Below are 20,991 nucleotides of genomic sequence, written 5' to 3'. Positions count from 1 at the left end.
AGTCTCTATTCATTAGGCCAACAGCAACATATTGGTTGCTACCAAAGAGCTCAACAGCTTTTCTGAAGTTTTAAACCCCACGGGGAGCTGGCAGCAAAGAGAACCTGCACTCTGCCACTCCACAGCCCCTTTTAAAAAAATCCAAGGCGGCAACTCTTTTCAATGGCTATAGCCCACTGCTTGGACCACAAAAGCAGCCACCAAGGCAGTGGGATTAGGCAACATGCAAAAGAGTTTCCACCACAAACCCTTTGTCAAGGGACGCCTCTACTGCTGCTGCTTTTCTCGATAAATGATGGAAAATGCAGCCTCAGATACACTGCTGCTTCAAATGTCAAGTGAGATGCCCAACTAGTTGATGACACTTCAATCTTGTGTTCTTGGCTCTAGTCGACTGAGAACTTTATGAAAAAAAACTTGCATGTGGGTGAGAAGGAAAAGACTCACCTGTAGCCTCTTGACAATTTCTTTGATATCTTCATTGCTAATGAAACTCTCCACTGAAACACACTCTCCACGCTCGTAGAAGATTTTGAGGCTGGTGTCACTGGAAGTCCACCCTATCACATCCCTGCAGGAACAGTTGAAAACCACACTCTTTGTTTCCTGTTCGATGAGGACAATGAACTCATTGGAGATCCCAAGGAGGCAGTCTAATTCCATGGCCTTGTTGTAGTCTTTGGCCCGGACTGCCCACACGATGGCCCCCATGCTACTGAGTTCAGCTCCTGGATATGGCTTGGACTTTTCCTTCTTCTTGGAGGCCAGAGAAATGAATGGGAATTTGCCCGAAGGGTCGATGGGTGTGTTGGTGACGTTCTTTTCTGCCAGATCTTTCAGGTATTCCTGGCGGGTCCTTGTTGCCATAGCCCGGAACTTTTCTGATTTATGAGCAGCATTTTCTGCATTAATCACTTTGGCCAAAAGGAAGTCCCTGAACACATTTGACTTGGGGAACGTAATCCCTTTAGGGATGGGAGGTCCAAAGGAAGGCACATCTCTGGACCTGGTGACAGCCACACTGAGAAACAAAGCAAAGATCAAAGGGTGAGACGAGTGTCCGTATTTCTCAGTCTCCTATTACAATGTGAAAACAAAATATATTTTCACAAAGGGCTGGGGATGTAGCTCAATAGTGAGGCACTGGCCTAGCATGACTGTGCACAGCTCTGGGTTTGATCACTAGTGCTAGGGAAAGCAGGGGGCATATGTCAAAGGAAAATAATTGCTCTTTTGTGTAGGAAAACCCTACAGAGATTTCGGTTTAACATAAGTAAACCTTTTCATTCAACACATTTAGGAGAACATAAATTATTCCCTAGGCTACCCTCTCTACCTAAAAGTCTAAAGTTCAAACTTTCATTTCTATAACAGGTAGGAGACCAAACCATAGCATCAGGAAAAAACAAACAAAAAGCAAAACAAAATATTATTGTAATGGTCTACATTAAAAACAAACAAACAAACAAAAAAACCCCCAAAAAACCCACACCTATTTTAAATACCAATAGACTATTTCCAGTGATGGTTTCTATAATCAAATAGAAGAGAGATTTCAGAACAGAGATTCTGTCAGAACACAGACTTGTTCTCCTTGAGACAAGAAGCCTGTAGGCAAGACAGCTCAGCAGCCACTGAGCCATCTCTCCAGGCCCATCAGGAAGATGTCAAGAGGATACATGACATACGAGAAATGACTTAAACTTCAATAAAGCAAGTATTATTTATTGACTTATGTGTGAAACATTGTGTAACCAGATTAAAAGCATAACTTCAGAATAAAAATATCAATAACAATTTTTATGTAATCACCAAAGTACTTGATAATCCTACTTTTACATAATTATTCCTTGGTCCAAATTTTCTACTTCTGGCCTATGATTCTATCTGTGAGAAACATATTTTACTTTTTTCCATTTCTTCTCTTTTTAAAATTTGTTTTTATTTTAGGTGTTTATGAGTGTTTCTGTGTGCTTGTATGTGTGAAGTGTACATGAGGTGCAATGCCCATAGAGGCCAGAAGTGGGCATCAGATCCCCATTCCAGGAACTGGAGTTACACACAGTTGCTAGCCACTGTGGGTGTGAACCCAGGTTCTCTGCAAGAGCAGCCAGTGCTCTTAATTGCAGAGCATCTCTCCAGCCCGTTTTCCATTTATTTAAGCACGATCAACATAAGAAGGTCTGTTCCCATCATTTCTTTTGCATACATATGGTTGAAACACAGGCCCAAGGAAAAGGGTCCTAAGAACACCTGTATTAAATTAGTATAGTCTATTAATTTTAATCTCAAAAGGGAAAATATTAAGATTTTCCTAAAACAAAAGAAATTAAGTAGAAAGAGAAGCTGTATGTTTTATATCATGGTTCAAGATTACATGTGAGCCCCTCAGCCAAGCCTGCAGTGGCTAGAAAAGATGATTCTAACAGGTCAAGCATCCTGCTTTCCAAATAATCTATGTGAGTCAATCAAGAAACTGTGCTCAACATTAGGAAAGTTATATAAAAATCTGTTTTCTCAGAACTCTCAAGAGAAAGAATGTAACCTGAGAATGTACACCTTTTAAATTAAATCAAAGAACTGACTCACATTTTCTTTATTTTAAGAAAGGTCTTGCCAGAGACACACCTATAATCCTAGCACTTGGGAGACCCAGAGAGGATGATTACTGTGAGACTGAGGCCATCCCTGCTATAAAGTGAACTGAACAGCCACCTGGGCTGCAGAGTAAGAGGCTGTCTTACACCTCCCCATATACACACAAATGAGGAAGAGTCACACTTTGAGATCGTTAACTACCTTTAGAAAAACTGTTATATCTTAGTAGAAAATGGGATAAATAAAAATCTACAACCTAGCCAGGCATGGTAGCGCACACCTTTAATCCCAGCACTTGGGAGGCAGAGACAGGCAGATCTCTGTGAGTTCAAGGCCAGCCTGGTCTACATAGGGAGTTCCAGGCCAGCTGGGGCTACAGGGAGACCCTGTCTCAAAAAGACTCAAAAAAAAAAAAAAATCTACAACCTAAGGTTAGAAATTATACTCTGGTGAACTGGAAAAGCTACAGTGCCTGATGATACCTTGTATTAATCTATTTGATGCATTTCAAAGTTTTATTTTTAAAGACTACCTGGTAGTTTACTTTATGACAAAAGCAAAATGTCAACCTTGCTCCGTTTTCTAACTGGAGAAGAGAATTCTAAGAATCCTCTGTGCATGCATTATGACCTAATTACACAGTATTAGAAAGGCAGTTTCTCTTGTCTACTATGAGCTGTCTAGTTCGAATGCCGACAGCTGTATAATTTTAATTTGAACATGCTAGCTTTCCTCCCCTCTTCTGAAGTTGAGCAGAAGATGCTGAAATATCCAGATCTCATAGATTTTTCTTTAAGGGATCCTGTAGGATATAGATATATTTAATATCTTTCATTTTAAAATTGGCAATTTCTTCTCTTGCTAATTTCATTCAAGTTCTCAGAAACAGCTGTGATTTTATTGTAACTGAGGAGAGGAACATGCTCAGCAGGGGATGTGACTATGAACAGCATCCATCTACTTGCCCCTAAGCCTACAAGCTTTCTATACATCTATTTATTCAGCAACAAAACTTTAGACAAACATACAGTGAAAACCTACTAATAATTAGAAGCCTCTAGAATGAACTATGAAGGAGAGAACGGAATCTTCACCATGTAATTATCAGTGATTCACCACGGATGGGAGGTAAATGATACAGACAGTAATCAGCTCTGCATTATTAGAAACAGAATCCTCATGAAGATGAGGAAGATGATACCCTAGAAGGCTCCGTTCAAATAAAGAGTTTTGCTTTTGGACACACTAACTTCCAAGGTTTCTACAAGGTTAAAAAGCTCATTAATTCAGATGCCACCAATGCTATACTCTTGATAGTAAAGGCCCAGTTAGTTTAAGCTAAACAGAATATTTTGCCCGGGGTGGGGGTGGGGGTGGTGGAGAGTTAGCCTAGAATTTCTAAATATAGGTACTTAAGACATTAAGTATAAATAGTTTTTGCTATTTTTAAAAGCAGATTCCAAAGGGCCTCTGCCAGACACATTTACCCTAGCCTAGTGTGCAGCACTGTATCTTGGAAATAATGACAGACGCTTTATCATTATAGACATGCCCTAGTCACCTGGCAGCATGTAGACAAGGACTCACTGCCCAGGTGGGTTTAGAGGACAGAGCTTATAGAGTAAGCAGTCCTGGGTGGGGCCTCAGAGAAGTCACTGGTCCTCAAATGTCCATAAAGTCTTGAGCTTCATGTCAAAATTCATCTTGATTTTACATTCTAAGTAGGAAAATGTATGTCCACTTTAACCTATAAATACACACTCCAAAGTCTTTGAGATGGGGAGACCAAAAAGGGTCCTGTTCTCCAGGTGAACAACGGGTACAAATCCTCCACCTCTCCAGAAAACAGAGGCAGAGGAGCAAGATGATGGAGAGTTGATGGAGAGTGCCAGGGCTGGATAAGCTCTCAGCAGCCAACAGAGCTCTATGAGAAGACCACGCTGTTTGTTTCCCTTCCACCATGGCCAGTTTCCAAATCTTTCCTTCTTTCTCTCAGGCACTTGCTTAAAGGGACCATCCACATAAGTCTCATTGCCCGAGAGACCATCATGAGGCTATGTCTAGCTGGTTTGGACCATAGAACATTTTCAAGCATCAAAGACTTTGGAAGAAATAATAGGTCTCGATACCTAAAGTCAACTTCAAGTTGATATACAGGGATGTTCTAGGAATAGGAGAAGTCTTAGCAGAAATAGTATAGAATAAGACATTTGAACTTTGAAGCAAGGCATGGTGGCATATACTTGAAATCCAAGCACTTGGGATGTGGAGAATGATCAAGGGGTTCAAGGTCCTCCTCAGCTACATATTAAGTTCAAGGCCAGGCTGGGTTACACGAAACTCTCACTTCAAAAAACAAAACAACAACAAAAAAACAGGGCCAATGAGATAGGTCAGTGGGTAAAGGCACTTGCCACCAAGCCTAATGGCCTGAGTTTGATCTCTAGGGCTCACATGGAAGAAGGAGAGAATCTACTCTACAAGGTGTTCCCTGACCTCTGCATGTGCGCCATGGCATACCCCTCAATAAATAAATAAATGTGTAAAAAAAAAAAAATCACACACACACAAACTAAATCACAAACTAAAATAACAACAACAACAAAAGAGTTGTGAACTTTGGATGCACAATGGAAGCAGCAGTAAAACGATTCTCAACCTCAAATTTGAAAGAAAAACAGTCAGACCTGCTGGTGCAGTTCTGTTACCTTGGCCACCCAGGAAGCCAACTCAGGAGGACAGCAAGTTCAATGCCAGGGCTGCAGAGTAAGTTTAAGGCCAGCTCTGAGACCCTTTCTCAAAAAAGTGAAAAGAGGGCTCAAAGGCAGAACATTTATATAGCATGTGCCAGGACTAAAATAAAATAATAAGATAATGCAGAACACACCCAAGTGGCAGAGGAAGGTCCCTTCTTGGAGCTCGGGTGAGAATGAGGAAGGCTTGAGGAACTTTGTAAGAAGCAGACCTGGGTCCAGGGCAGGAACAGACACACAGGCTGTTCACTCTCTCTGGGAGCTGTGGGTTTCTAAGAGCACTTATTTCCCCAACAACACTTAAGGAGCTCCTATGCAGAAGAAGGAAGGCTCTGGGCTACTCTTGAAGACCAGATTCTTGAGAGATCACATATCTCAGAAGTGATGGGGTAGGGACAGGGGTTAGGAGAGACTGAGACCGGACTTGAAAGACCAAGATGTGCTGGGAATTTTAAGTACAAAGAGCAACATTCAGGTTTTGTCTTGAAAGGTCAGGTGTAATGGACAACAGGGATGTCAAGTATGACTGGATCCATCTCTTGTCTGCTTGCTTTTATTTTTCTTCCTTTTCTTAGATGAACCTTGCAAATGTTCTTTTTTTTTTTTTTTTTCCAGAGAAGAAACCAAAAAGACATTTGATGTGCACCTGTCACACTGCCTTGCCCATACTTAGTACCTCTTGGACCTTAAGTAGATGATACAAGCAGCCTTCTACTTCACAGAAGGGGATATCTGAGCCCTGAGCAATTTCAGACTCTGGTCTAATTCCAAGTGCTCTTTCCACTAAATCATGCTCACTCTTCAAAATCTACTACATTTGAACCAGTACAAATAGAAACCTTTCTGTGAGAAGTACCATGTATTTCTGCCTCCTAACATAGCTACTCACAACAATTTACATGTGTTTTGGAGACTCTGGCTCATTTTTATAATTACTTATTATTACTCTAGTCTAAAAATTAGTAATTCCTTAATTTCATCAAATTGGTAGTCCACTGTCTTAATGACTTTTTGTGCATATATTATGTTCTGAGTAAGATCCATATACTGCAAATAACTAACAGTATTTAGGACGTGTGATACTGGGGACTGAACCCAGGTCCTTGTGCATATAGTACAGCCCTGCAATTAATTAATCTTGACTAACTTCTCTTTCTGTAGAACCATCTTTACTTCCCTGATGCCTTTCTTTCTTGCAATGCATTTGTTGAAGAAGTTAGACAGTTTGTTGTCCCAGGTGTGACTTTGGTCAACTACACCAAGCTCCTTGGTCATCTGCATTTCCTTTAAAGTGGTTTGAATAAAGGCTTGATCACATTCAGATTTAATTTAGGGAGGGATGGACAAGACTGATCATAGGTGAGGTGGTACTCAGCCATTACAAGGTGCATATCTGTCTCTTTCTGTGGTATTTGTACCCTCTGATGGTCAAGACTAGATCCACTAATTAGTCATTGAAAAAATGGTGATATTCTACACTGTGTTTTTCAAGAGAAGTCCCCACAGGTGAGTAAAATACATATGTTTGTTTGCTCTCAAATCAAACAGCCCCAGACTGATCTATTTATAGAGTTTGTATCTCTGAGGTGAATAGCTTTTCTCCATCTCTTCAAATAATAACCACATACTGATGGCTGTCAGTACATCCCTTCACCTTTTTGATTGTCACTTATAATCTACTTTATCAGCTGGGGCTAGGAAATGAAGCTCACCACAAAGACACAAATAAGAACAGAGGCTGGAGGGCTCTCTAATCAATTATAGGGCAAGCTTTAGTACGGAGTTAAGTGATGAATTTCTGAGTTCTTGATCGATCATGATTATTCAATGTTAACTGACTTCTATCTAGAATTAGCTTTACCTACATGAACTTCCCAGTCTTTTGAGGAGGTACTAAACCATACTGCTTTAGGATCTCATTTCTGGACCCACTGTAGGAAATATTCTGTTATATCCCAGGGTACATACAAGGTAAGTACAGGACAAAGGAATAAAATAATGAGATAAAAGCCAACTGCAACCTCCAAATTTCTGAGACACTGGGTAAACCTATTGAGCCTCTACTTAAATAGGGTTACTCGAAGGCCCAGAGCTGCAAGAGCCTCTGTTCCCTACTTTTCTTCCCTGCCATAGGAACGTCTGGACTGTGCTTTCTACCCTCCATCAGATCTTTATGCTGTGCACACCATCACCACTCCTGAATGGGTTCCTGTACTTCCTATTGAATTTCACACATCTATGCTTTAAACACATACTACAAACTCCATTTTCTTAATTAAATATCCCTTTTAACTATTTACATTATTACAGTAAGACACTTATTTGAGAAAACAATGCTTCCACATTCCACATGCCAGCCAGCAGACGTGTCAGTTAAAACAAATAAAACAAAACACTGCCACCGTCCCCCCCAAAAAAGAAAACAGAAAAACAGATGAATGTTTCTAGTGGAAAAGTTAGAGCCAAGAGGATTGACTGACTGTGGTGCTGGGGATGGATACCAGGGCCTCATGCACGGTAGTCAAGTACTCTACCACTGAGCTATAGGCCTAGCCCAAGGGGTTTTCTGAGGGCTGGGGCTCTAGCTCAGTGGTAGAGCACTTATATATCATGGCCTTGGGTTCTAGCCTCAGTACTGGGGGGGGAGGGGATTAAAATAATCTAGCTATAAGAGGCTAAATTTTTCCACCAAAGTAATGAAAGGGAGCTGCCAGAGTATGGGGAAGATACAAGATGATCCAATGTAGCTAGCACCTTTAAAAAAAAAAGCAAATTTTCATTCTGCCTCAGAATACACATATTTCCATGAAAATATAAGCTCCTTCTCCCTTGTTTACCAACATTAAAGACTACAAGAGAAGTATACTGCTTATTCTAGGCTTCTAGCACCTCCTGACATCCTATGTGCCCCCAGAAAACATGCCCACCTCATTTGAGAAGGTCACAGAACAATTTGATATCTTAAGTTTACAGCAAAAGAACACTAACTTTAAATAAACAGGCATGTTCTGTGTGCTACTCATAGCAAAAGATTCCCAGAGCATCACACAGCCATGTTAAAAAGATGGGCTCTCTATGCAACAGATTCAAAATGTGAGAGTGACAGGCACATCATGATTTTCAGGACTGTAAATATGTGTGTGCAAGATAAAGAAAACACCAAGGAAGGCCAAGACTCCCGACCCCTGTGGGCTATCCATTACGGTGGCCAGTAGCCAAAAGCAGCTACTGAATGCTTAAAATGTGGTCACTGTAACTGGGGAATATTAAATTAGATTAAAATTTAGTTTCCAAAGTGTGCTTAGAACGATCTGGGTATATAACTGCATATCCAATTGTAAATGTTATGAAACTCCAATACGGATCAAGTTCATTCAATGGAAAGCTGACATTCAATCTGTGATGTTCTAGAACTAACTAAAATGCCCTCTAAATTGAAGACTTAGTACAAAAATGTAAATGTCACAATAATTAAAAAATTTAAATTACAAAGGATAGAGAGATGGCTCAGCGGTTAAGAGCACTGACTGCTCTTGCAGAGGACCTGGGTTCGATTCCCAGCACTCACATGGTGGCTACGAACTATCTATCCTTAACTCCAGTTCCAGGGGAATTAGAAGCCCTCTTCTGACCTCTGTGGCATTGCACGACAAGGGTGCACTCACATACATGCAGGCAATATACTCATACATATAAAATAAAAACAGTACTTTTAAAAATTTAAATTATGTGCTTTTTATTTTGAAATGATAATACTTAGATATATTTGGTAAATAAAATATAACACTGGGTCAGAAACATAAGCGTTGAAATTACTTTCACCTATATTTTTCTTTTAAAAAATTTGACTATTGGGGCTGGAGAGTTGGCTCAGCAGTCAAGAGCACAGACTGCTCTTGCAGAGGACCCGGCTTTGATTCCCAGCACCCACATGGCAGCTACAAACTGTCCTTAACCCCAGTTCCAGGGGAATCCAAAGCCCTCTTCTGACCTCCGCGGCATTGCACGACACAGGTGCACTCACATACATGCAGGCAGTACACTCATACACATAATATGAAAATTGACTATTAAAAAGCAATTAGTCAGGAGACAAAGGTAGGTAGATCTCTTTGAGTTTGAGGCCAGTCCAGTCTATAAGGCACTTTCAAACCAGCCAGGGCTACATAATAAGACCCTAGTGCCCATTCAAAATGGATTTAGATTTCTATTTACATCATAGTATGAAATCCTCTGCACAAATCCAGAAGACAGCATGCTGGGAATCTTCAGGGTATATGAAACAATTTCAACAAATGTATAAGGAAACAGAAAAAAAGTCTTTAGGCATATGCTTAGAAATGTTAGAGTAAATCAAGGAGGTCCTAAGCAAGGATTTGGGCTTTTTTAAAGCAACATTTCTTAAAAAATGAAGCTGTCTATCCTATTTATTATGAACATTCTTCTCTGTTCTTGCCATGCCAAAAGAAATACATAATTAGCAGTATGAGTAATTAGCTAGTTGGTGACCAGATGGTATGGATGAAGGACACCACCTAAGGAGGAGGTGCAAATGGAAACGGCAGGTGTCTAACCAACAAGCCTGGGGAATGCCAGCACCAGCAGTTACATCAGTGCGTGCATGCAGCCAACTGCACACAGTGTAAAGACAAAGAGGAAAAGTATCCGACTTCCTACCACACTTCAGAAAGCAGAGCTGGAAGAGGACTCTGCATAACCACCATCCACCAGGGACCATCCGCCTCACCATGCTGGCTCAGATGCATACCTGTAACAGACACTGTCGGTGCATGGGCCGTGAGCCCGGACAATGACGAAAACATGCTGAAAGTGGGATCGGATGTTTTTCGGGCTAAATGGCTGTGCTCCAGGCTCTTGAAAAACGATAGTTACAATGTCATTTCCAATGTGCCGCTTCCGTAGGAGCTGCAAGAAAAAAATAAGTGTGAACCTAAGTGACAATACTGAGACCTCCTCCCTTAACATTCCTTGCATTTAAACTCATTCTAAACCGGCACTCGCCGGGCAGGTAATCTACAGTTCCTGTCTGTATTTTAGTCTGTTTAGCATCCTCTCCCAAGGAAGAATATGGAAATGAATATTCTGAAATCTGCATAAAAAGATAGAGCCATTCAAACAGAGCTAACCAATATCTGGCATCTCCAAACCCTCAGTTTCTATAACAACAGTTGCATTCCATTTTCAGATAAGAAAGAAACATGCCATGGGAGAGTTTTAGAGATGGGAAATGGCCGAAATAATTACAACACGATTATGTCATGGCTTTATTTAAACTGAACGTTGCTAAGGGGTTTTTCCTGGAACACTTTTTGTGTTGCAAGTTAGGAGTGTAAAAATTAGTACTATTCCACAATATAGTACACTTTAAAGGCAGGCCAATTTTTGGCTTTAAACAACCTCCTTCATTACAAAGAAAACTTCAGACCACCTTCTGATTCATCTTATATGGCACTCTGTACAGTGGTTGTCGAAGTTAGGCACCTTCAACCATTCCGGACTGGTATGTTTCCAGGAGGGCTTATAAGACAGTTTAATTACAGTATAAGGAAAAAAAAACTGAAAAACGTTTGTATTTCTCATACTTATTTTTATGGAAGCTCTTAAAAGAGAAATACAATTAACTGTGACATTTATAAACTCTCCACTATATATAAACTTTCACTTATAAAACTTGTCCTTTTATTTTACATTCTCTTGTGACATTAAAGCACACAAATTACATAAAACCAGGAATCTAGCACTGGCCACCAGCTTGGAGAAACAACAGCCTTTCAGATTAGGATTGAGAACTGGGAGTTAAAGGGTTTTGGAAGTATACTTTTAGGAATTTTTTAATCATTCCAAATTATCTTCCAATGAGAAGTTTAATTCATTTCTAAGTATCAGATGTTATGAGAATAAAGACTGGTCTGAACTGATTGCTATCCTGAATATACCAATAATCAAAGTTCATTAATGTACTCGAGATCTTGGATTAAAAAAAAAACACCACTTGCCTATCACCATACACTACCTCTGCGTATATGACATTACCTTTTTCATGCAATATCATGAAACATATCTTGATATGTGAGTTCTTCAAAAGGATATATTAGAAACAAATTCATTTATCCAACTTATGCTACATATAAAGATTATATTTATAAAATGCATGAAAAATATTTAAAGATTTTTTTAAAGCTTATTTCTAAGTACAAATTCATCTACATAGAAGAAAATAAATTGATTAGCCAGAGAATGGAAATCTCTTAATATGTAGCAGTATAAATTATTTTCCCATTCTAATTTAGGACTATAATACTTTTGCTTTGATTGCTTACCCAAATCAAACAATAGTTGCCCATTTAAATAATTAACTTACTCAGCCCAGCACTTCAATAACTGAATCTTCATATTAAATATTGTACCCTGACAAATCTCATCTTCTTCAGAGTAATCAGGTAGAACAGACCTTTATCTCCTACTCAAAGTTTGTAACGTTATCATGATTTTTTTAAATTTTTATTTAATTTTATTTTACATGTATGAGAGTCTTGCCTACATGTGTCTAAATACACCCATGTCATGCAATGCCTGCAGAGGTCAGAAGAGAATGTCAAATTCCCTGGAACTAGAGTTAAGGCCAACTGTTAGCCACCATGTGGGTGCTGGGAACTGAACCCAGGTCCTCAGTCAGATTAGCCAGGGCTCGTAACCACTGAGCCATCTCTCCAGGCCCTAATTCTTTTAAACTTTGTCTAATGATTGGTCAGAATGAATTAAGTTTATCTTCCATAATATGGTGCTTTTCCCTGAGAGAATCGACAGCTGGAAGGTTCTATTAAACATGCTGTGCACAAAGTCTGGATCAAGGAGTTTATCTTAAGGTGAGTTTATTTCAGATTTATGGCTGACTCATTGCCTGTTTCCTATTTTTCATGACTTTGGTAATCAGGAAAAGCAAAGTTTTGTTCCTCAGGTTTGTGATTTTTGGAAGTGTGAGATTGGATGAGTGTTTGGTTAAGATCTGTGAAGGAGGACATGATTCATTCTGCAGCTGGCCTGTGTTTGCAGCACAACAAACAAAAACAAACATCCATGTCCACTGTGAGGTGAGAAGTGAAACTGGACCTAGCAAGCTTGCAATAGGTGAGGAAGGAGAGGCTATTGGCTCTCTGCTCCTTCTCAACGTCAGTTAAGTATCATTCATTTTGAAACATTAAAAAAAAAAAAAACAACCCAAAAGAGCCAACAGAAACAGTAACTACCACGTACTGTCTAAACAGTACTGTCAGCTTCCATTCGGCTCCGCCACAATCAGTTGCTTCTTAGCTTCTCTCTCCTCCATTTCAGAGGCTAGGCATTGTGCTCCTGGGTCTTCAGGAGATTACTGGTTACATTCCTTGCCATCTCCTCATAAACATTTTCAGAAAGAACATTACTCTGGACCCCACTGACAATGTCTTTGGCTAATCTCCCAGTTCGCATATCAAATATTGGAATCAAGATGAAACATCAGGACTTTCCTGTTCCATGCACTGGCCCCTTGAGATGAATCTTCACCCACTTGTCTAGGTCCTTTGCAATGCTGCAGTCATTTAATCACTGAGATTTCAACCTGTTCTCTTCAGAGTTCATAAAATCCTCAATCTCCAGTGTAAAAAGCAAATGATTAATTCACCAAGCCATCCAACTGGCTGTTAACCTAGAACTGGAGTCTCCATTGTTGTAGCCCGGTTGCTTTTCCTTGCTTCCATAAAGCAAAAAACTTCCTGATGCTGTGACAGGTGCAACGCTAAATTCTGGTGGCAGATTTTACAAACTTGCCACTTAGGTTTCTGGGGGAAATGAAATGGGGAAACGCAGATGACACGAACATCTCCTACCTGTTGCTTGTTGTTGGGTGTGTACGGTAGCATGGTGGAGACGTGGAACATAATTTCATAGTCTTTGTAGGTTGTGTACAGAGAATGGGTTCCAGTGGAGTCAGCTGAAGGTTTATAAAAAGAAACACAAGGCTGATGAAATGACTACAAGAGCAGGAAAAATAATTAAGAGAAAGATTTTAAAAAATGATTCTCAGAAAGAAAAGGCATTAGGATAAGACCTGTATTTCCAAATTGTTAAATTGCTGATCCTTTCTTGAAGTTCTATGAAGTCTATGGACTGAACATTTTCTCAGAAAATTTTGAATGCATAAATGTTTATTTTAATTTAAAATTTAAAATTAGTTTTACTAATTATTTAATAATAATTTATTTATTTATTTTAGTTTTAAAATGTCTTCAACAAACATACAAATTGGTGTTAGGGAGAACGTTTGCTGGACAAAGTGCTTGCTCCACAAGTTTGAGGACTGGTTTGTAATTCTAGCACTCAGAATGCATAGAAAGGAGATCCCCACAGCAAGCTGGCTACCCAACTGCTGAGCAATGGGTTCAAGAGAAACCCTGCCTCAGTACATAAGGTGGAGAATGACCAAGGAAGACACCTGATGTTAACTTCTGGCCACAACATGCAAATAGATACATGTGCATACATACCCACATGTGCTCACATACATATACACATGCATGTACCCATATATAATACACACACAAAAAAGCAGCTAATTATCAAAATAATTTTAAAAACATGCCAGGCGTGATGGCACACAACTTTAATTCCAGCACTCAGGAAGCAGAGGCAGGCAGATCTCTGTGAGTTCAAGGCCAGTCTGGTCTACATAGGGAGTTCCAGGCCAGGTGGGGCTACAGGGAGACCCTATCCTAAAATAGACCAAAAAAATAAATAGACAAAATAAAATAAAAACATGCTATTGTCAGACATGGTGGTGTAAGCCCTGAACTCGAGGCTAAGGCAGGAGAACTGCTAGAAGTCTGAGGCCATCCTGGGCCACAGTGAGTTCCAGGTCAGCCTAAACTATCTAAAAAGAACTTCTCTCAAAATACAAAACATCGAAAACTCCAAATAACTTTTGAAAGTGGTAAATGCTGTGGGTAACATTTATACAACAAGATTCAGGAAACGGTCTAATTGCTACTGTAATATGGAAGTAGTCATGAACATAAGCAATATTACCATCAATAAATATGATGGAAAAATTTGATTTTTGTTGGCAATAAAAGTTGGAGGTAGCCTGTTCTCTATTAACTGAAGGAAATGCTAAACTCAATCTAGAGCCAGTAAAAATAAAGATAAAACTATCTCCCATTCAAATTCAGGCATCAAGAACCAATTTTCTAATATTTCCCAGTCAAGCAAGAGGAACAAGACCCTAACACTGCAGAACAAGGGACCAGCAGGGCCCCAGTTTTAAAAGACTTCTGTACGTGCTGTATTTTCACTTCACCTAAGGAAAACCTAATCATTACCACCTAAACAAAAGAATGAATTTCAGAATCAATGGGCCCACAAATACCTATAACCAGAGAAGATAACTATCAAATTCCCAGGTGAAAGGACTGTTGAGACTCAGAAGCCCTGGAGTTACAGGTGCCAAGAGAATCGAAAGACATTTGTTCTGGGTAAACTGAGACCATCAGCCACAGTTTTGAGAAATAAAATACTTTATTGCATTTTAGAGCATGATGCAATAAGACAAAGTCACTGGCATGTACCAAAAGGTAGTAGCTCTCAAAATTCAGTATGCACAGCACCAGCTGAGGAGCTCATTTGAAAGGCAAAATCTAGAAGCAGGAGGGATGGCCCAGTGGTTAAGTGCACTGACTGCTCTTGCAGAGGACTGGGTTCAATTCACAGTACCCACATGGTGACTAACAACTGTCTGTAATTCCAGTTCTAGGGGATCTGATGCCTTCTGACCTTCACAGGCACTGCACGACATGGGTGCACTTACACACATGCAGTCAATACACACATACACATAAATAAAAATAAAAAAATTTTAAAAGGCCAAATCCAGGGTCCCAGACCCAGAAATACTGCACAGTGTGTATGAGGCCTCAAAAGAGGAAACTAGGGCCTTAAAATTTTATATGAATGAGTGTCTTGCCTGCATGGATGTAAATCCATCACAGTTATGCACTGCTCATGGAGGTCAGAAGAAGACATTGGATTCCATTTAGTCAACATATAGGGGGTGGGAACTGAACCTGGGCCCTCTGCAAAAGCAGTCAGTGTTCATAACCACTGAACCATCTCTCTAGCCCTGGAATCTAGTTTCAATGACCATTCCCGGTAACTCTGATGCATGAGCACCCATAGCTCTGAGGTACTGTTCCAAGCACAGTGACTTGCAGACAGCTTTAGAAAGATGATCTACAGTTCTGAGTTTTAGGCTTGAGCTTATTAGAAGATATTCATTTTGAATCTCATGCAAAATGCAAAGAAATTAGCTTAAATTAGAGCAAAGCAAAGATGACTTTTAAAAAATTGCAAAATACACAGAAACATGTACTCGAGAAAAAAATCTTATGTTAATGACCACCACCACAAAGACTGTAAACTATTGCAATAAAGTGTTCAGCTAAACTGTTTAAGATTGGTCTTAATTATGAAGACCATATCTACTGTTAGGGACCCTGCTATAAACACCTGCATATAAGTGCCCTTTAAGACTTTAAAATGAATGTGCCACCTCTGACATGTACTTACATGTGTTTCAAGGTGGTTTTAAGCAAAATTAATAAACTAGAAAAGATGCTGCCAGAGACATTTATTAATTTGCATTTTGCTTTATATGCATCACCAGAGAGGAAAAGTAGTACAATGAGAACCTGTTTTGCCACTGCTCGCTCTTCTCTGCACGCCCCACTTCATACCATTGCTGCTACCTGACCAGCCCTTTTCTTGGGATCTTCAGAAATCCCAGAGTTCTGCTGATATTCTGAACAGTTTGGAAATGATTTCATAAGGTTTAAAGATGAGACTAGCATCAAAACAATGAGACTTTCCCTTTTGTGAAGAAAGCAACTCCCAAAATCAAGATGATTACATACATTATAGAATTGCTAAATTTGCCAGAGAAAACAGAAAAGAATGTTTGCCATACTTTCTAAACTAAAATATTCAATGCCCTATTATACTTTTAATGACCACGAAACCCTGAAATCATGAAAGTCCTCAGAGGATGATGACTTGGAAAAGGAAAACAATGTTTCCTCATCTTGTTGAAGGGGATATGTTTATGCACTCTCTAAAAGGAAAATGTGCTTGTGGGAAAGCTGATGCATCTTCATCACAGTTGAATGGGGCTCAATTTGTTGTTGTTGCTGCTGTTTTTGACAGGGTCTCCCTAGTCACAGCCTAGTCACAATGTGAACCAGGGTGGCTTGATCTCACAGAGATCCACCTGCCTTTGTCTACGGAGGGCTGGGATTAAAGGCGCACACCACCCACACCCGGTATTAGGTGTTCAATTCTTAAATAGTAAACTCAGGCATTACTCAGTCACCTTGATGGCCATGTGACCCACCTCCAACTCACACCACCAGTGAGTGGCACACACTCACTGATACAGTCTGCACTCCACAGTTAGGTCACAGAAAGGAAAACCTTTAGCCAGCACAGTGGTGCACACCTATAATTCTGACACTTGGTAGATGAGAAAGGAGGATCTCGAGTCTGAGGACTCGTGGCCTACATAGTGATATCCTGTCTCAAAAACTTCATAAATAAATAAAACTTCTATTACTCAAAGTAGATAAAAAGAAATGGATTACAGAAGAACAGTCACCATCTATTACTGTTAACAGTCTGTGTATATTACTGTAGCCACGGTGAGCACTGCTATGCTTTCAAAGGGTGTCAATAAGATGTTCCATTCAGCATTTCTTTAAAAAAAATTTTTTTATTTATTTTTATGTTATGTGTATGCATGTATTGCCTGCATGTAGGCAAGTGCACCCATGGCATGCAATGCCCACAAAGGTCAGAAGAGGCTGTCGGATCCCCTGTAACTGGAATTACGGACAGGACAGTTGTTAGCTGTCATGTGGGTGCTGGGTCTTCTGTAAGAACAGCCAGTGTTCTTAACTGCTGAGCCATCTCTCCAGCCCCCAATTCAGCATTTCTACCTGAAGACACTTCAAATTTGTGGACGCAGGCTACAGGCAGAGCCAATGTCACTGTCATTCGTGACTTGGCTCTTGCTTTAAAGTTCATGCTTGGTGCACGTATGTGAATGTGAATGAGGAAAAAGCAATTAGTTTTTCATGTAACTCATTTAACTTTTTCTTGGACATGCAAAGATATGCTTGGGAAAAACTAGACGGCAAATACATAAAGCCTACTTGATTTTTTGAAAGTTTATAGCCTCAAATATCTGTGCAGACTGGAGTATAGCTCAGTAAGAGTGCTTCCCTGGCATACATGAGCCCCTGGGTTTGATCTCTGGCATTCCCATGATAAATGAATGCAGAAAAGTAACAATATGAGAGACAAAATTCACAGATGGGTCTGTGCCACCATCCCCGTTTTGCAGTACTTAGAAGGCGTTGTGCTAAGCACTGTCTCACTCTGCCCAGTCCTCCTTTTATTTTTTATTCTGAGATAGTGTTTCACTAAGTTGATCAGGCTGGCTTTAGACGCTCTGACCCAGGTAGGTCTTGAACTTGGGTTCCTCTGACCTCAACAGCCTCCAAAGTAGCTGGGATTACAGGTCTATACCACCAGACCCAGTTATTCTTCCTTAGTTTGAAATAACATTAATAGTTAAGTTGCTTCTTGGGGTCCATTTAAGACCCCTGAGCTGAAGTCCGATCTCATGTGTATGTAACTTTCCCTTATGATCTGGTGGGGTGCTGAAGTCAAGGCTGACAGGCACAGCAGGAGTCAGGTATGCCCTTCTAAAACACTGGCTTGTTTGGGGGACCATGCAAGTTTTAGACCCTGAGGTATTGTTTTGCTACTCCAGTAGCTGTGAAAGTCAAAAATTCTACCAGCTCTGGTACCTACCATATTTGCTAATTTAAATAATGTTTCTCTAGCTATGGACAAGAGATAGGTTACTTCAATGGGGATGGGGCAAGGAGATTTTGGAGTATTACCCTTTTCTTTGATTGACAAGTTGATACTGTCTTAGTTTAAGGAGCTTTTGACATCTCAAAATTGCTAAGACACTAAGAGACAAGGACGGAGACCAAGTGGGCTGACACTTAAGAGTCAATGCTCATGCTGCACATTACCTACAGCTGCATGGACTCCCGCCTCAGAAATGGGAAGATCTGAGATGCTAGTAGTATCATTTGCTAAATGACTATTAGTATGTCACTGTCTGTTGTTTAATATTCTTACTGCTGTGAGGGGCCACACTGAGTGCTCTCATAGAGAACCAGGGTTCGATTTCCCACACTGATATGACAGCTAACAACCATCTGTGACTCCAGTTCCAAGGGATTCATTGCCCTCTTCTGACCTCTGAGGGCACTGCATGGTACACTTACATACACGCAGGTTATAAATACATGCATACACATAAAATAAAAGTAAATAAAATATTTAAAAAAGATAGTTTCCTTAAAAAAAAGTATCCTTTTCTTCATTGTTCCATAGTTTTCTCAGTGTTTAGAACTCAGTCCAATTCATCTTTTATCCTCTTCCCTGTCAAAGTTTATTCTTAATAAGAAGCTTTCTGAGAAGTCTGACTAAATCTAAAAGCCTGCTCTCAACTGTCTTCAGGACCCTGCTGAAACACTAGGCACCTAACTGCAGGGAATTACTGAGGGCAGGGCTCTGAGGAATGCTTCTGAAAGGGCTTTAGGGTCCCCTGTGTGCTGACTTGACAACAAACCTGCCTCACTCAGGAAATCACTTCCCAGATAGTCATCCATAAGTACAGCTTAAAACAAGGGTCATTTCTAGCTTTCAAATAATAAATGGCATGGCTGGAAGCTCCTTTTTCTATTTACTCTAGGGTGTGGGAATGGGAATTATCTAGAGGTGATGCCAACCAAATAAGGGAACAGAACAGGAGGTAAACAAGTTACTGAAAATCTCTTCAGATTTGTCCCACACAATGACAATTATTTGTAGCTGATTTGTTTGCTAAACTCCTTAATTATGAGATGAGGAAACATACTTTGTACAGATAACTATGAAAGAGAAGAAATGGCTGCATACTTCCTCTAGGCCTTTGTTTCCTGGCCCTCTCATTGGTTCAGAGATGCAAAAATCTGAATACAATAACACAGAGGGATGAGAGTTGTCCTGTGAGCCCACGTAGGTCTCTAGTTCAAAGGCGCCAGAGAGGCAAGACAGAGCCAGAAGGCCAGGCTGTGGGTTCACTACTATGCTTTCTCTACCAAACTACCAGGGCTGTTATATTTTCATAATGCTTATTAGCTATCTAACTATGGGCACACGAATTAATCTAAATAAGCCAACTTATCTAAGTGTATGTGGATTAAATGAGATGCATGCATAGGTAGGTGAGTAGGTAGGTGATTGATAGTAGGTAGGTAGGTTGATAGTAGATAGATGATGATAGATAGACAGAGATAGATAGATACACACAAACATACCTAGATACATAGATGATAAAGGTAAAGAATCAGGAAATTCTGCCCGCAGACATAACTCTGACTGTAAATTAGAAAAATTGACAAAATATGTGAACCAAATATTTACAAACATTTAACAAGAGATAGCATTAAAGCCAGGCGTGGTGGCCCATACCTTAATCCCAGCTCTCAGGAGGCAGAGGCAGGTGGATCTCTGTGAGAGAAAGGTCAGCCTGGTCTACATAGTGAGTTTCAGGACAGCTGGGGCTACTGGGAGACCCTGTCTTAAACAAAATAAAAGTAAATAAACTCAAATCAAAACGAAACAAAAGAGATAGCATTAGAGTAGATGGTTGGTGGTCCCCATGGAACCCCAGGGTTAAAAACAACAAGGAAATAAAGTGAGTTCTGTCATGCCCCCAGGTCTCTACTCAGGGACTTTTGGGACAATGGCAAAGGGCAGGGTTTTGAAGGAAGACGCCACAAGAGAAAGGAGTTCAGGAAGTCTGAGGTAACTGATCTTTAGTAGGCAGCACACCCTAAAGGAAGAAAGCCTTAGTGCCAACAGGGCTCAGAAATCTTAATAAAGTATCCCTGAGTCGTAGACTGAAAAATAAACTGCATATGCACAGAGCTAAATTCCAGAAGCCAAACCAAGAAAAAATTATTTGGGGAAGAACTACCAGCTAACTGTACACCAAACTGTTTTCATAGTTCATACACAATGGAAAGGCATTTGAATTCAAAACAGGCAGACGAGACACCTCACTGAAAAGGACTAGTAACAGGGCTATGTTAACCAGAGAGGACAGGCCACTCCAGGTATGCTATGGCAAAGCTTAAAGACTCAGTTAGACCACACAAAACTCAATACCCTCCTTCAAAGATGACAACAAAATCCAGAAACTCGATGATAGTTAAAGCATGCAGAGCCCAACAAATAACCAGCCAAGTGAAGTAGGAAAACCTAAGTCAAAATAGAAGATCCATTAAAAGAGGGAAACTGCAAATGACAGAATAGGTATGGTTAGCAGATGAAGACTTTAACAGTCAAAACTGTTCAAGGTGAACCGAATGAAGATCAGAGAATGGAAAACATTGAAAAACAAACAAAATGACCAGCATGGTGGCATGAGCCTTTAATCCCGGTCCTAGGGAGGCAGAGGTAGGTGGGATAT

General features: G+C 40.1%; 1 protein-coding gene across 11 annotated transcripts in view; it reads right to left on the bottom strand.

Annotated features, from left to right (window-relative positions):
• Window positions 1-20,991, bottom strand: part of Sipa1l1 (signal induced proliferation associated 1 like 1) — a 315,687-nt gene that overhangs the window by 57,003 nt on the left and 237,693 nt on the right. For all 11 annotated transcript variants that reach the window (XM_029558705.1, XM_008823218.3, XM_029558713.1 and 8 more), the window contains 3 exons: window positions 13,238-13,341; window positions 10,120-10,277; window positions 448-1,021 (listed from right to left, as the gene is read on the bottom strand). In XM_029558705.1, coding sequence (XP_029414565.1) covers window positions 448-1,021; window positions 10,120-10,277; window positions 13,238-13,341 — 836 coding nt within the window. The remainder of the gene's footprint in view (window positions 1-447; window positions 1,022-10,119; window positions 10,278-13,237; window positions 13,342-20,991) is intronic.

Source organism: Nannospalax galili, unplaced genomic scaffold (genome assembly GCF_000622305.1).
Source record: "Nannospalax galili isolate Female #2095 unplaced genomic scaffold, S.galili_v1.0 scaffold1129, whole genome shotgun sequence".
In the NCBI taxonomy this organism is placed as follows: domain Eukaryota; kingdom Metazoa; phylum Chordata; class Mammalia; order Rodentia; family Spalacidae; genus Nannospalax; species Nannospalax galili.
The sequence above is the reverse complement of the archived record's forward strand: the minus strand, read 5'-3'. Positions and strand labels throughout refer to the sequence as shown.